The following is a 16,517-nucleotide window of genomic DNA, read 5'->3' as shown; positions in this document are numbered from 1 at the left end:
CCAAGCAAATAAAATACAAAGTCATGCGACGAACACCTCTAAATATTGGACAAGGAATGCAAAGAATACAAGGGTAAATGACAAAACAGTAAGAGCATCTCTAACAGCTTTTTCAAAATTTTTTCCAAAATGGGGAAGCAAAAGTCATATTCTCCAACTAATTTTTACACCAACTCCAACAGCTTCTCCATTTTGAAGAATCAATTTTTTCCTCTAAAAATTTGGAGAATGCTGCAGATTTGGGGAAGCTTCCCTATTTTTTCCCCTCCATCCCTATTTTGGGGAATGAGATGGGGAATCTGTTGGGCCAAAAACCTAACTAAATTCTCCAAAAATGAGAAATGGGGAAGCTGTTGGAGATGCTCTAAGGATATGTTTGCCTGCATATATTAAAAGAAGAGAAAATTCGGTTTGTGTCACCAATAACTCCTTTAAAAAAATAAAAACTAAGAAAGACCTGAATTCCCTTTTCTCAAAAAAACGCATATTTGTAAAGCATACATATCATATCAAAGTCCTTCAAAAAAGAAAGGATTTTTGAGAAATGTGGAAAAAAGTGTTAAAAGGGATTTTTCAGGTGGCTAAAGTGTCTCTTTACTTCCGTGCAGTAGATGAGTTTTGCATTGATTGGAAAATAGGACACACAGGTTTAAAATATTGGATTTTTATTAAATGCACTTTTTGTTTGTTATTTTTCATGCTTGTTGTGTAGGATCAATGTATCAAACGTGCTCCTCTGAAATTATGTTTATTTCAGCAAAATTTATTATTTTAGTCACATATTATTAACTCAACTATGGTTCAACCAAATAAATTTTTATTGAATTTTATATTCCATGCAATTCATCTTCAATACCCAGTACAAACAAACAAGACTTTAAATATGGATTTTTCAAATCCACTACTTGCATTAAGATGTAATTCATGAAAATGATCTTTTCAAAAAAAATAAAAAAAATCATGAAAATGATTGGTTAGAGCTTTATTATTATTTTTTGGCTTATTAATATAACCCTTATTTGGTTAGACTATTTAAATATGGATGTTGATAATTTGAATGATCTGGTTAGCACAAAAAATACCCAATAAATGATCCGAAATTGATGTAGATCAGAATCAACGCCGATCCATGACGAAGTCAAAGATCTATCATGATCTCAGTACCAAGCTTTACCAATTTTGCCCATGCTTTCTTCTATTTGAAATAAATGCGAATTACAAAAAATTGCAGACATTGTCTTTGCATACAAGCACTCTAGGTAAGGTTAAGCGTATTTTCACCACACCAATTCTAGCTTTCTACATCCATGCGATGCAGTAGGGTGAGCTCACATCGAGTGACCAGATCCAGCAAAATATTCAGTTTTCTCCGCTTTGCCTTCCTTCAAAGAAACACAAAGTTGCACCGCGACTTTAAATCGCTGGTCATTCTGACAAGTGGGACCCTGGACCAGGCTTTATTGTAGGTGGATTAGTGAGTTTTGCGTTGAATTATGGGAGTTTTGATGAATTATTAATTAAGACGTTCTACGTGCCGAAAGCCCTGCGGTCATTCCCGCGAACCGTTAAAACAAACGGAGAAAGTGAACTTTTGCGACTTAGTACCTGTAAGTTTGTATTTGCTAGAGAAATAACTGATGTTTTTGTTTCCCCTTTACACATCTTCAGTTTATGATACCTAGTCACTTTAAAATTGTGAAAAAAGCAGTTGTATAAGTAGTCTCACGAGTTGATAAAAAAGTAATAGACAAACCCTTCTAATTTAGTATAATACTTGTGGATGCAACATAAGGTAAGTATTTTTAGAGTTGCAAATCGTATTATTTTTTGGGTTAAAACTGATAAAATCCACCAATTGTTGTAAGCAACGGTCGATGTATCATATATAGCTTATGACTTAATTTTTGTTTAAGATGAAAAGTTGTAATATAAAGAATTTTTTTTGAAAATATATATTATATGGATTTAACACTAAATGCCTCTTTTCGAAAACGATTTTTTTTTCAATTATCATGTTCTAATATCTCTGTAATTTATAGAAAGTATTATTATCTTTGAAGTGATGCGAGGATCTAGCAAATTAAGTTAACATTCATGTATTTAAAATTTTATACTACTTTCCATTTATAATTAAAAAAATAATTAATTCAAGTATCTGGAGTTCTAGCTTTCATTCATATTAAATTTAATCCATATGCTCAGACTTATAGTTATTCAATTTTGCACCTCATCATTTAATGTTACATTTTATTTATACTGAATATACGAAAAATTATTTTTTTGACTCATATTATGTATATACTTTGACATATCAAATCAAATTTGAATTTTTTTCTTGAATGTTTTATAAGAAAAAAGAAAATAATGTATATTTACTTGAAGCTTCGCTTTCCTACTATTAATGTTAGTATGTCAAATTGGACAACTTTAAGCCTCTTAACTCTTGATTTCTTTCTTTTTACAAAGCTAAAAATCTAATATCCAAGTCTAGAGGGGGCTAATATGCTAAGAAACCTAACGTCAAAAAACAAACGGGCGTCATCGAATTTGGACAGTCCCTTCAATAACCCGTTTAGTACCCATACGCCTCTCTCTCTCTCTCTCGAAACCCTAAAAGCGCCCCCCAAAAGTTTTGAAACCCTAGTTTCTCCCTCCGACATCCATGGATCCTTCTCCCCTCTCCGGTGATTTTCTCGGCGGGGGCTGAATCTACTCTCTCGTCGACTCTCATCGAGATCCAATCGCAATTTTAGGTATTTTTTTTATCGTCAAACGGAAGAAATTTAGCGTTTCTCCTATTTAATTACATTCTAGGTCTGGAACTGAGAGATTTGTAACTTCGGATTCGTTTGAGTTATTAATGATGCGTTGATTGCTTATTTTGTCGATTTTAGAGGTTATTTTAGGTCGAATTTGGTAGTTTCTAGAAATTGCTGGTCTGCTTTCTTTTATTTTAGCACTTTTCTGTATTTCTGGGTGATTATCAGTCAGAATTTACTGTTCTAATTATGATATTTTTTAGAGCAGGATTTCATGGACTATTAATGGAATTAAATTATTCGAATGATTTGTTTTATCTCAAAAATTGGAATATGAATCCCATGCTTTTCTTCTAGCCTGTGCTAGTACCGTGTTAGAAGAAAACTTGCCAGAGATTATATTTTATATTATAGCTATCTGTTTATTTTTAGCTACCATAGATGAGATATTATCTTTATAATATTATAGTTAGGAGATATGTCTTGAATGTTGATTATTTTATTGGGGGATTTGATGGGCTTTTTTTTTAATCTATTATTTTCTTTGTAGACATCACTATTGGTTTGACTGGTGAGTTGTTGAAGGAACATTTAGCTTATCCTTTGGAAACAGCCTTCTTTATGGACTTTGTTTGTGGGTATTTGACTGTATCGTCTACTTGTTTGACCTGTACACGGCAGATTGTAATTTTTGTTAAGTGGGGTTTTGGTTTCATATTAGGTAGACCAATCTGTTTGCTCTCTTTCTTGCCTGTTCTTTTGTTTTGTTGTAATTTTGGCGTAACTGATGTCATCACACACCTAAAAAAGGTTTATCTTTTATTGGAATATTGTCATATTTCAACGGCCCATCTAACATCTCTGTGTGACAATGGGACTATTGGAGAGTATTTCAGGGCTTTTAGCGGAGAAAAAGGTGATGGTCTTCCTATATTTGATTCGGAGCCTGATGATATTTTCTATATCTTATTTCTGAGTCATCTGTTTCTTCTTAAGCTGCCTTTTTTGCCTGAGAAAAAAAATGAAATTTTTTCTCGCTGTCCTCTGGCCCTTTAGGCTTTAGCACGGTATTTTCTTGTGTAGTCTGTGTTGCTTTGTGTTTAATTAATTTTTTTCTAATTTTATTACCTTTACTCACCATGCAATTGTCCATCTCCTAGATCTTATGTATATTTGTGTTTTAACAGGAATAAGCTGGAGCATAAAACCACACTTCTAGTTTTTAGAGCATCTGGGAGATGAGAATCGGAGAATCTAGGCTTATGATTTGTAAATTCCCTCTTTACCAGGCTAGCTTCTTTTGAGTTTTGCCTCTGTATTTAGCAAGGATCTGTTTTCCTCTAAAAAAAATAAATATGGGGGCCAATTGTTGTGTTGCTGCAAGGGACAAGCCCTTGCCGGATAGGATTAGTCGTGAACTTTCTAGTTATAGGAATGTTAGAAATTCTCCATCATGGAGCTTTCGATGGGACAACCGAACTCATATAGAAGATATCATGGACAATCCTTCTCGGTTTTCTCAGCATAATAGTGGTAATATCAGCTCTGAAAGTAAGAGTGGAGCTGACATAGAAACTGAAGGTCTTTCTGATGGAGGGAGCCCATCATTTAGGCTCCAAACCCCCAAGTTGAGGAAGAAACTAGGATCTGCTGGAAGCTCTAAATCGGCTGCTGCAGGTAAAGTGTTATTAGTCCTTTTTTTCATGGTATAATGTTTTAGTTGTAAGCTGAATTTGTTTTAAAACTAATTTGATGTATGAGTGGTCTGTTTATAGTGTTCAGCTCTATTGTAGTAATTAATGTTAACACTTCGACATGTTCCATGTAGTTCAACTAATCTTGGTATAAAATAATGTTGTTTGTTTAAATGTAATACATTCTTAGTACAGTTTAGCATTTCGCCAACAACTTTTGAGCTTCTTTTTTGGCCTTTTATTAACCCTTTTCTGCATCTTTTTGTCTCCGCTGCTCTATTGCGGTTTTGATTGCATTAATGTGTTTGCTTGGTATGTATGCTATGTGACGATGTTTAAAACCACTCTCATGCTGGTTTATTCAGAAAACACACAACCTTCATTTTTTTAACTTGGCTGTGGTACTTGATTTGGTTTCCTACTGAACTTGGCATTTTTTGAAGAATATTATTGTTATTGCATTTTTTACTGCCCGACCATAATTTGATAATAAGTAAATGCATATGGTCCAATGATTTTTAGGCTAACAAATCTATTCCATTGACATAAAACTATTGGGTTCACTGTTCAGCTATGTGTAGAGTAATCTAGAAGTTCTCCTTTAGATATATCGTCAGGTTGGATGTACTAGGTGGGTGCAGAATGGGAGCGTCTAGGTAAGTTAATTGGAAAGTGTGAGGGGAAGTTAGGGTCTAACTCTTATGTCGCCTTTTTAGATTTCTTTACCCTTACAAGTTGCCAACCCTGATTATGCCTCTGAAATAGGATCAACCATCCAATGCAGAAAATGGGCAGAGCACTTTTTTATGAGGACTTACTAGGTCTACAATATGGCTGACCTGCTCTTGCTTTGACAAGTTTAGGCCCTTTAAGTAAACCAAATGTCCAAATCTGAACAATATAAACGTTTAAATTGCAATTAGGTGATACAATTATCTGTAACTAGTCTATTAGCTGTGGCAAATAAAACATGCCAGCCTTTCGTTCTCTACATTGTTTAATGAACTAAGTTTGTGCTTTTAATGGGTATAAATGAGCTGAGCATGATCAATCTTGGCATGACCGGGTTTGGAGAAAATTTCCTAGTTAGATAAGCACATCAATCTTATGTTCAAGCTCATTCCCAAGTGTGAATTATAATGTTATGATCAAGCTCCAGTAGCTTAATTTTGAAAACCCGAGCTATACAAAATGGCTTATTTATTTTGCGTCTTTGACGATTGTAGTATCCAACTGTTCTTATGAAAATATGTTCAACCTTCGTTTAGTGGACTTTGTTGTAATCTTAAAGAGACTGAACATGATAAATGATTTACCAAATGTATGGAGTTGCAAGTATTATGAAGATTAATTTAGTACATAACACTTGATCTTCTTGTTAGCTTGGTTGAAACTGTGTTACAAACTCGTCGGAGTAAGCCTAGCTTGCTCATTAATTCGTCAATCTGTACAAGCTATGTTGTTTATGAGCCATATATTCACATATAACCAGTTAAATTATTATCAATTGTTTTCTGGTTTTAAAAATAAAATGAGACTACCCAAGCATGAATAACCAGACCTTTTGCAAGTTTACCTCTTTTGTTACTTTGAGCTCCACTAGTCATTTAAGCTAGGTTTTTCTACCAATTCATCTACTTTATTGAAAGCTGAAAGTCAAGATGGAAAAGCATGCCCATCTTTGCATGCCTAGATGTTTATCAAGCTGCTGACAATTGAATGGAACCCAGCGTGGATAAGGGGGTTGTATGGAAACTGCTCTTATCCGGTTGCAAGATGGGTCTAAAATATGCTTAGATTTTTAGCTCTTGGTGACCTTTAGCAATCCAGATGTTTTTGATTTACAGAAATTTTAGGAAACTTTGGCTTCTCCTTTGCCGGTCATTGTGAGCTTAGGTGACCAATCACTTGGGAGACATTTGAAGAAGCAACATGGCTATCTTCAATTAGTTTTTCTTATAATTTGGCTACACTTGTGAGCAAGCTTGTGATTACTCATAGTTATGATATACTGACGAACTAAGAAATTTTTTCTTCAATTAATTATTCTTCTCTTTTATTTCTGGAAAGAGACAAACTAAGTAATACGTATGATATATTGACAATACAATAAATGGTTGCTTTGTGATTACTCATAGGCTACTGAGGTGCAGATTCTGTACGTGTGAAAAAGTTTAGCCACAATTGCAGAAGAAATGGATACTTTTTGACCATCATTTTGTTTTCTTCTGTTTTATTTCATTTTTTATATTATTCATTCTTTCTCTATAGTTCAATATGTTTTCCCTTTTCTAACTGTCATTGTTATTAAGGTGTGGTTACATCTGAAATCTTACACTATTTTCCAAACTATTGCATCTCTGCAATCTGTATACTGTCCTCTTTTTTTATTCTTGGGCAGATACAGATGAACTTAGTGAATCTTGAGTGTGCCTTTACTCTGAAACCACGTCATTGTAATTGGTCCCCAATATGGCTTGAGCATACTCATTCCACATTCCATATCATGCAATTTCGTTTGTAGTTTATTTTTCTTGTTCGTTTGAACCTTCTTATTTTCTTTTCGACTTCTGATTTTACATAACACAAAGTGCATCCAAGTCACGAAATTTTAACTCAAGTTCCCTAGGTTTGTTTAGATCATAGAAAACTCAGCTACCCTACCAGCATCTCTCTAAATTGTCACAAAGATATCAAAACATGACACATTTATAATGGGCCAGTGTTTACTAAGTTAAAAAAACTGGTAAGGTGTTATGTATTCATTATTTTTGTCATCTAAGCCATTTCTTTATTGAAATATATTTATCTTTGGAGCAATATTTTATATTAATGATTCTAATGGTCAAACAACTCTTACATAGGTGTAAAGTACCGTAAAATGATGGCCCTCCACAGTATTATTAAATTAATTATGAAATTGCCAATGAATGTTCCTGTTTCTTTATCACCTATATGAGTAATATTCTTTAGACCAGGAAGAAATATTTTCTATGCAAGACCCCCAGAATGCACTCTTTTTTTCCTCCCCTTCTGCCATTTTAACTACTATTCCTGTGCCTATAACAGGTCAATTGACAAGAAGCAATTTCTCTGCTGAGGTGAGTTGAAATAAAGATGCATTCATTTGCTCTTCGTAAGATTTTCTTTTTTCCTTTTCTTTTGTGTGCAATTTGGCCCGACTTCACAACTGTTTTTAAACCTTGTATAGGAGAAGGGTACCATTAAGTCATCAACTGTATCAAGTTCTTCAGATGTGAGACTCTCATTGTCCATTCCATCTACTCCATCTTCTTCGTCATTTAAAGTATCAGATCCTTCACCCTCATCTAGAAAAGCACGGCGTTCCCCAGGCTATCCCTTATCTAGACAAGTCTCTGACAGCAGGATCCCTTCCCTCAAATCCTTGAATGAGAGCAGCAACTGCTCTCCAGAAGGGAGACCATCTTTCGTTCTCTCAACTGGAGGGTCTCATGGCGGTTCCTCAGATGGCTGGTCGATGAGAACATTCACCGAGCTAGTGGCAGCCTCTTCACAGAGGGACCCTCGGTGGTCACTAGACAGCGAAAACACCAGCAGCAACAGCAAGACGGAAAGATCTTATTCCTCCTCTTCTGATCCCCACACCTGCAGGGTATGCTCAAAGCTATTGAAGGAGAAGTCTCCATGGAGTGCACAGAAGATAGTCTCGACCAACGAGCTCGCTGTGGCTGCAGTTCTCATTTGTGGCCATGTCTATCATGCTGATTGCTTGGATAGCATAACATCAGAACATGATCGATATGATCCTCCTTGCCCTTTGTGCACAAATAATGAGAAACTGACTCCGAAACTGAAGGCAAGAAGCAAGATATCTAGAAGAGCTGTAGCTGATATTGATGTCCATGGAGAATGTAGAAAAAGTCCGAGCATGGGGGCGAGCTTGAGCATGAAGAGGCCATTCTTGAAACGTCACTTCTCTATTGGTTCACACCCAGTGTCGGAAAATGAGACGACGAGGAGGAAGAAAGGGTTTTGGTCGAGAAGCCGTAGGGATTGAAATTGAATGAGCTCGCCCGACAAAAGAGGGTAAGAGGTGAGCATCTGTGTTCTTGGTTCTCGTATTGTTGATTTGATTCATATAGTTACTTCAGTGAAAAAGAACTAGTCTTTATTGTTATGGTACCGCCCTTGCTTAGTTGCTTGCCTATAATAAATTCTGCATTCTTCTGTTATATATGGTATATTATATGCTCAGTATAGTGTGTAACAATGGATGAATTGTTACCAAACAAGAAGAGTATTTATTGAGGGGTAGAAAGTAGCAGGGGTAAAGAGTTATGTTGACTGTGTTAGTTGAATGTACCTTCGTATTTCTAACGCACATTGTGAATACTGCAAAAGTGAATCGAATTCTCCATGATTTCGATAGCATAGGTGCATATGGGGGTTGTTCGACAACTCTTCATAACAGTTTGAAGCAGCATTTATATCCTAGGAAAATGCAAGTATTGGATCGTAATTTTTCTTCATCATATGCATCCACTTATTTGGAATGGCATATGATTTTCATGAATGAAAAAAATGGAAGAAAAAGCAATTTATGGGGGCGTGGGTGTTTGTTGGATTCAGAATGAACCATGAACATCCCGAAAACTAGTTGTACGTGCGCCCACTTTAGCCTGGGTCTAATTCGTTAGCTTTGGTGAGTTTATAACAAACAATCAATGAATTGTTACAGGCAAAATTACTATTTGTTGGGGGAAGAAAAGAAGCAAGGTCCGAGGGCCGCGTGTGTTTGGGAAGACATTTTTTCTGAAGCTCATAAGTTTTATGATAAAAATGATGTAAAAATTATTTGTGTAAAATAGTAATTTGTTTGGGAAGACATTTTTTCTGAAGCTCATAAGTTTTATGATAAAAATGATGTAAAAATTATTTGTGTAAAATAGTAATTTGTTTGATCAAACTTATCTTATTTAAGTGAGCTTATAAGTTATATTTTCAAAAGATTATTGTAATTAGTATGAACCACAAATATTATGATAAAAGAATGAATGATTTTGAATATTTTGAGATTTGTCCTCATAAGGTTAAAGGTCTTCGGAAAGAGAAAAAGCTTGAGACTTTGATTGATCCTGAACTACAAAGCAATTATATAGAGGATGAGGTAGAGTCTCTCATTCAGATTGCCCTTCTCATTTGTATTTGTTTGGATATCTACTTGAGTTGTTCCTGTGAAAATGGGATTGGTTGCAGAAAACCACCCTTGTAAATCCAGGTAAAGCGAAAAAAGAAGTTTGCAGAGTGCATTGCACAAACTTATTCAGGTAAAGCGAAAAAAATTCAGCAAGATGTGTCCAATAGGTGGAATTCTACGTTTCTAATGTTGGAGAGTGTTTTGAACTTTCGTATGTTAGCAAAAGTATTTAACTGTGTAAGTATCTTAACTGTGTTTCTGCATGCAGGATTCACTGGTGGAGACTGCCAAAGAGCAAGCTAGTTCCATAAGCAATATGATTACACAGGCTACCAAGTAGAATTTTGTTCCCATTGTTTTTGCTGATATCATGTGAGAGATGAAAATTCATTGTATATGGTCTTCTGAGCTTTTTCATACACTGTATTTTTCCTTTCTGTAATGTTAGAACAACATGATTGTTCCGAACTTGTTTTTCCTACGTGAAGTAACTGACATTTTTACCCCATCATTATTGAAAATTATCGAATCGAGAATTTAAAACTGATGAGCTCTCCTCAAGTTACATTGATACTCTTTCTCTCTCTGAAGTCCACTCGTGGGGTTATTGTGGTATTTTAAGGCGAGTTGTGATGATTATTCATAGGACATGTTTGCACGTTCGAAAAAGTTGTGCTCTATTTGAATTTCTTTTTGATGTGGCATAAGTGGCTTCTTGTGGCATTGATTATCGCAATAAGCAATGTATATCATTCTGCAGGTGATGTATTCTTTGAGTTCTTTGCGCTTGGCATGGTAAAAAGAAAAAAAAATACATGATTGGTAATTTTAATGCTATATTGTTCAATATGTTCATGCTATTTTGCAAAAAGCCCCCAATAGTATACAAAAAATCCCTAAATGTTTACAAAAATCATCCTAAAAAAAATTATACATATATAGTTATTATAATTAAGTGGGCAAATGGGCGACCCGTTTATTAAATGGGCGACCCGTTTATTAAATGGGCGGGCAAAAACCCGCCCATTTAAAAAATGTTAAATAGGCCATAAATGGGTAAATGAGCAAAACATGCCCGCCCATTTATGGTCCGCCCATTTAATACCCAAACCCACCCATTTAACATCCCTACTCTCACGTAACCTTCAATCAATTTGTACACAAAAAACACCTTTAAAGGGGTTTCAGTCGCAATTAGTGACGGAGCCCTGAATTTTAGGTAGGAGGGCCAAAAAACTTAAAAGTTACACACAATAATATGTTAAAAATTTGTATTATTGATTAGTATCATACATCACCGCAATAGCAAGAATTTCAACATCAAATTTCAAATTAGAGTATAATTTTTACAACAACACGGAAAATGATAGGAGAAGTGCAGCAAACAAGAACAAAGTAGGGCACGGAAGGGCTGACCGAAATGATTGTGGATGGCCGACTAGTTCAGAGGAGAGTAGAAGAGGTAAGACCAGGCTGAATTTTTTTGATCATTTTATCGTTAGAGAAAGAGATTTTTTTTTTTTGATAAATAGAACTCCTAAGGGTAAAAGAATTAACAAACTTCATTCACGAGGTGTATCAGCAATTGGACAATAGTAAAAGCTTATAGGAGGTCTATCGGCAACAATAAAACTATAGTCTATTCATAATTAGGCAGTTGTACAAGCGGGTCTATCCCCTGATTTTTTTTTTCTCTATGTCAATAAGATCATAAGATGTTATACAAACTCAAAACAACCTTTTGTTTTAGTGCAGCGAACAACTCCCATCCTACTAATGTCAATGCCCAAATGACCAGTAGTCTTAAAGATCGATGTTTTTTACACAGTAAATTAGAACCAAGAGAAATTCATGGGGGTTATTCACCCAGGACCCCATTGTATACCTTAGGAGAGCTGAGAAAGAGAAAAAGCTTGAGACTTTGATTGATCCTGAACTACAAAGCAATTATATAGAGGATGAGGTAGAGTCTCTCATTCAGATTGCCCTTCTCATTTGTATTTGTTTGGATATCTACTTGAGTTGTTCCTGTGAAAATGGGATTGGTTGCAGAAAACCACCCTTGTAAATCCAGGTAAAGCGAAAAAAGAAGTTTGCAGAGTGCATTGCACAAACTTATTCAGGTAAAGCGAAAAAAATTCAGCAAGATGTGTCCAATAGGTGGAATTCTACGTTTCTAATGTTGGAGAGTGTTTTGAACTTTCGTATGTTAGCAAAAGTATTTAACTGTGTAAGTATCTTAACTGTGTTTCTGCATGCAGGATTCACTGGTGGAGACTGCCAAAGAGCAAGCTAGTTTCATAAGCAATATGATTGCACAGGCTACCAAGTAGAGTTTTGTTCCCATTGTTTTTGCTGATATCATGTGAGAGATGAAAATTCATTGTATATGGTCTTCTGAGCTTTTTCATACACCGTATTTTTCCTTTCTGTAATGTTAGAACAACATGATTGTTCCGAACTTGTTTTTCCTACGTGAAGTAACTGACATTTTTACCCCATCATTATTGAAAATTATCGAATCGAGAATTTAAAACTGATGAGCTCTCCTCAAGTTACATTGATACTCTTTCTCTCTCTGAAGTCCACTCGTGGGGTTATTGTGGTATTTTAAGGCGAGTTGTGATGATTATTCATAGGACATGTTTGCACGTTCGAAAAAGTTGTGCTCTATTTGAATTTCTTTTTGATGTGGCATAAGTGGCTTCTTGTGGCATTGATTATCGCAATAAGCAATGTATATCATTCTGCAGGTGATGTATTCTTTGAGTTCTTTGCGCTTGGTATAGTAAAAAAAAAAATACATGATTGGTAATTTTAATGCTATATTGTTCAATATGTTCATGCTATTTTGCAAAAAGCCCCCAATAGTTTAAAAAAACCCCTAAAAGTTTACAAAAATCATCCTAAAAAAATATACATATATAGCTATTATAATTAAATGGGCAAATGGGCGGCCCATTTATTAAATGGGCGGGCAAAAACCAGCCCATTTAGAAAATGTTAAATGGGTCATAAATGGGTAAATTGGCAAAACATGCCCGCCCATTTATGGCCCGCCCATTTAACACCCAAACCCACCCATTTAACATCCCTACTGTAGACTACGAGTATGTGTGAAAGAGTAGGAGATTAAAGATCACGTGCGGGGCACGTGACTATGCATGCTCCTTTCGTTTAGTTGTTGCTTTATAGTATGTTTGATTATGTGATAATAGATGGGAGCTAGTATTGAATAGATGATGGTCTTCAGCTATTAATTGTTCTTTCTTTTCTTAAGTGATGTTTAAGCTTAATACAAATTAAGACCGTATTCCTGTTAAGTCAAAATCTTAGTTTTTCCGTCTTTGAATTTTCAGCCTTGTTTGACTAGCGTTTCTGATGATTAAAAGTGGAATAAAACTTGTGAGCGATAAGATTCACGCGACAACATTGACTTGAGTCTAGTCTGATAAGAGTCAAATAAGAGAACTTAGATAAAAAAAGATGAGTTAAAGCTGATAAGATTCATGCGACAACATTGACTTGAGTCTAGTCTGATAAGATTCAAGTAAGAGAACTTAGATATAAAAGCTGATGACGGAGATGGTGCGATGGTTGGGTTGCTGGTGAGACGGATTGTTGCTGAAGGAGCTATAAGCCGGATGACCTGCGCCCACGAATCGTTAAATCCTTGAATGTTAAAAGAATTACCTTTTTTATGTGCACTCCGAGCTTAGAGTTGCACAACCTCTCTCCTAACTAAAAAGGTAGTGGAAATAAAATAAATACCGGAAGGACCACTGTATTTAATAGAAATTGCGATTATTTAATTTACAGTACCAATGGACGATTGCAATCATTCTAAAAATTGACATTTACCTTTATCCCTATTAATTTCACTCATTCCTATTTTACATTCAATAAAATAAAATAGATCGTAACTTTCGTTAATCAATTAATTTACGACTATTCAAATAGTAGCGATTTCCTTACTAATTTCACTTTTTAATAGTGAAGAGGATATATGATTATTGAAGTAGGAGTGATTTTCCTGTTATCACTTTTCTATAGTGGAGAGGATTCCAATCCCTTTTGTTTTCCCCCCTAGGGTAAATGAGATGTAGCGGCACGTCAAAGTGTAAATTAAGATAATCTTCATATCGTGAGTGGGTGGTGCATAACGGTGGCTGTTCCAAGTGAGTGAATGCCAAGCTTTGGACAGAGATGTCGTCGACCTTTCGGCTTTAGAAAAATATACGTAACATGAAACATATATAACAATGTATAAGTGATTATATAACCGTCGAAGAAGATGTCTACCGCTGTAACAAATTAAAGTTTTGAACCGAGCAGGGATTACATTTTTATACTTGAGCACGTCTCCACAGAAACCTAACTCTTTTTGTGCCATCTGCTGTCGCCCGTTCCCTCTGTTAAATTTTTTTTTTTTGGGTTTTTGATTTTAGGCCCATTTGTTTACTCAACTTTATCTTTAAACCCAAGTATTATTACTTGTATCTTTAAGCACAACTCTCTTTTTGTATTTATCTTTAAACTCAATCTTCAAAATACAATACTTTCATATGTGGGTCCCCCTAAATATTTTTCTTAAACTCTAATTATAACCTTCATGTAAGTGGGCCCCCTCAAAAAAGAAAAAAAGAAAAATGGAGAGAGAGAGAGAGAGAAACGGGGGATTTCCTCCTGTTTCCCTCCTCTCCCGTGCGGGAGAGGAGACAAACCGGTGGGAAAACGCCCCAACTCTCTCTCTCTCTCTCTCTCTCCCCCTCTTCATCTCTCTTTCTCTCACTTCATTAATAGATTCTTACACTCTCTTATAACCCATCAATTAATCCTCACCCACTTTCTTAGCATTTGAAGGTACAATTTTGCAATTTACTCAACTACCAAGTTTATAGTATTAATTTCTCATTTTATGCATGATAATTATTTGATATTATTAGTTAAATGAGTTCATAAAAATTTTAGAATTTGTTATTTTTGATAAAATGTTAGTTAAATGAGGTTTTGTAAATAACCACCCATTAATTTCACATTATTATTTCACATTAGTTATTTCACATGATTATTTCACACTAATTTCTCATTATTATTTATGAATTCATAAAAATTAGTTAAATTTGTTATAATTGATAAAATTTTAGTTAAATTCGATTTTAGTATAGAATGATAACTTGTAAGTATAGCATGAAATACAAGACTTGTAAGTATAGCACGTTATTCTGTCAGTATAACACATTATCCAAAAAAGATAAATAATTTTTGGATGTAGGATAACGTGTTATACTTACAGTATAACATGCTATTCTTACAGTATAACGTGCTATCTTACATGATAACGTGCTACTTACAGTAAAACGTGCTATACTTACAGTATAACGTGCTATACTTACATGATAACGTGTTATACTTATAGTAAAATATGCTATACTTACAGTAAAACGTGCTATACTTACAGTATAACGTGCTATACTTACAGTAAAACGTGCTATACTTACAGTATAACGTGCTATACTTACATGATAACATACTATACTTACAGTATATAATGTGTTATACTTACAGTATAACGCGCTATACTTACAGTATAACGTGCTGTACTTATAGGTTTCGTGTTATACAAAACAAAATAATGCAATGCTCCATTGAGGGAGAAGAAATTGGATGCAATGATCTTGTCAAACATCCTGGTTAGCTCCTCAGCTTGTCATAAAAAAAAATGTTCGTAATGCGAATAAAATAGACTAGAATATATCTATCATCAAATCTACCACAGAAGCCACAAAACACCAATAATTTAACCGAAGAATATAATTGACAAACTATATACAACGTCCCAGAATTGTGGCAGAACTCTACATAACCAATTCCAACAGCAGTCCCACATGTTTCATACTAACAAACATATATTTATACAAACAAAAAATATTGGATATCACATTTGACATCTAGCATCCGGGGAATTGGTCTTAAAGATCACGTTGATATCCTAAAATCAAAATATAAGTGGATAAAAAGAATAGTAGACTGAATATAAGCGGTTCAATGAACATTACACTTATGAAAAATATACATTCAGATAGAAATACGACAACGATAACTGGGACGGCGGAGGGCGACGACTGGGACGGGCAACAACGACTTCGAGATGCGTCGGCGACAAGGAGGCGGCGAGATCGACGGCGACGGCTGGGACGGAAACGAGACGACGGAGCAACAAAGAGGTCAACGACAACAGTCGATCGAGAAGTCGACGACAACGGCGACAACGACGGCGACTGGAGACGAGCGTTTGCGGCAAGGGGGCTTTCGTTTTTTAATTTAGGACTGAGTTGAAAAGGGGAAGATGAGGAGAGATACTAGTTTATATGGTGAAATGAGTATTTTGGGGTTTTTACCTTGATTCTGTATAAATACATGTGCAGAAAATATTGTATTTTAAAAATTGGTTTTAAAGACAAATACAAAAAGTAAATTTGACTTAAAAATACAACTAATAATAGGTGAGTTTAAAGATAAAATTAAGTAAACAAATTGGGCTAGAAACAAAAACCCCTTTTTTTAACCATCTTACCACACGTGTGGAAGTAGTCAAAGGCCCAGAGTGACACACGTGTATCTCCACTACCTGTCTGGTACACGCACGCGGCGCACGCTTGATCGCACACCCTCCGCCAAACGTACGTGTCAACTGCCCACACAACCCAATCACCGTCACACCGGCACGTGTCAAATCCCAACGCTCTCTGTCCAAATTGTCTTACCATCAAGTCATCCACCTACCCACATAACCAATTGTATAATACACTAGCTTTCTAATACCGGGTATTGGATCTGAAAAAAATGGCGGATCCTACACACAAACCCGACAACACCATACGG

The 16,517-nt window shown here is 35.3% G+C and overlaps 1 protein-coding gene across 6 annotated transcripts; it reads left to right on the top strand.

Moving 5' to 3' along the window:
• On the top strand, positions 2,571–10,153 carry LOC109828924. Of its 6 annotated transcripts, none has more exons than XM_020395917.1 (5): positions 2,571–2,753; positions 3,947–4,436; positions 7,523–7,554; positions 7,665–8,521; positions 9,901–10,153. In XM_020395917.1, exons 2-4 carry the CDS (start codon positions 4,115–4,117, stop codon positions 8,490–8,492), a joined length of 1,182 nt encoding a protein of 393 aa, XP_020251506.1. In that variant the 5' UTR covers positions 2,571–2,753; positions 3,947–4,114; the 3' UTR covers positions 8,493–8,521; positions 9,901–10,153. The 6 variants fall into 6 exon arrangements, with proteins under 6 accessions (XP_020251506.1, XP_020251501.1, XP_020251505.1 ...); XM_020395912.1 differs by having other exon boundaries at positions 7,665–8,528; XM_020395916.1 differs by lacking the exon at positions 9,901–10,153 and adding an exon at positions 9,174–9,380.

This window comes from Asparagus officinalis, chromosome 1 (assembly GCF_001876935.1).
Source record: "Asparagus officinalis chromosome 1, Aspof.V1, whole genome shotgun sequence".
Taxonomy (NCBI): Eukaryota; Viridiplantae; Streptophyta; class Magnoliopsida; order Asparagales; family Asparagaceae; genus Asparagus; species Asparagus officinalis.
This window is presented reverse-complemented; position numbering and strand designations above follow the sequence as displayed.

What these genes read in the sequence shown, in the direction of transcription:
- LOC109828924 (XM_020395917.1), top strand. Translation starts at nt 4,115, where the DNA reads ATGGGGGCCAATTGTTGTGTTGCTGCAAGGGACAAGCCCTTGCCGGAT. An exon ending in CTCTAAATCGGCTGCTGCAG is followed by an intron (nt 4,437 to 7,522) that starts GTAAAGTGTTAT and finishes TGCCTATAACAG; the next exon opens with GTCAATTGACAAGAAGCAAT. An exon ending in GAAGCAATTTCTCTGCTGAG is followed by an intron (nt 7,555 to 7,664) that starts GTGAGTTGAAAT and finishes AACCTTGTATAG; the next exon opens with GAGAAGGGTACCATTAAGTC.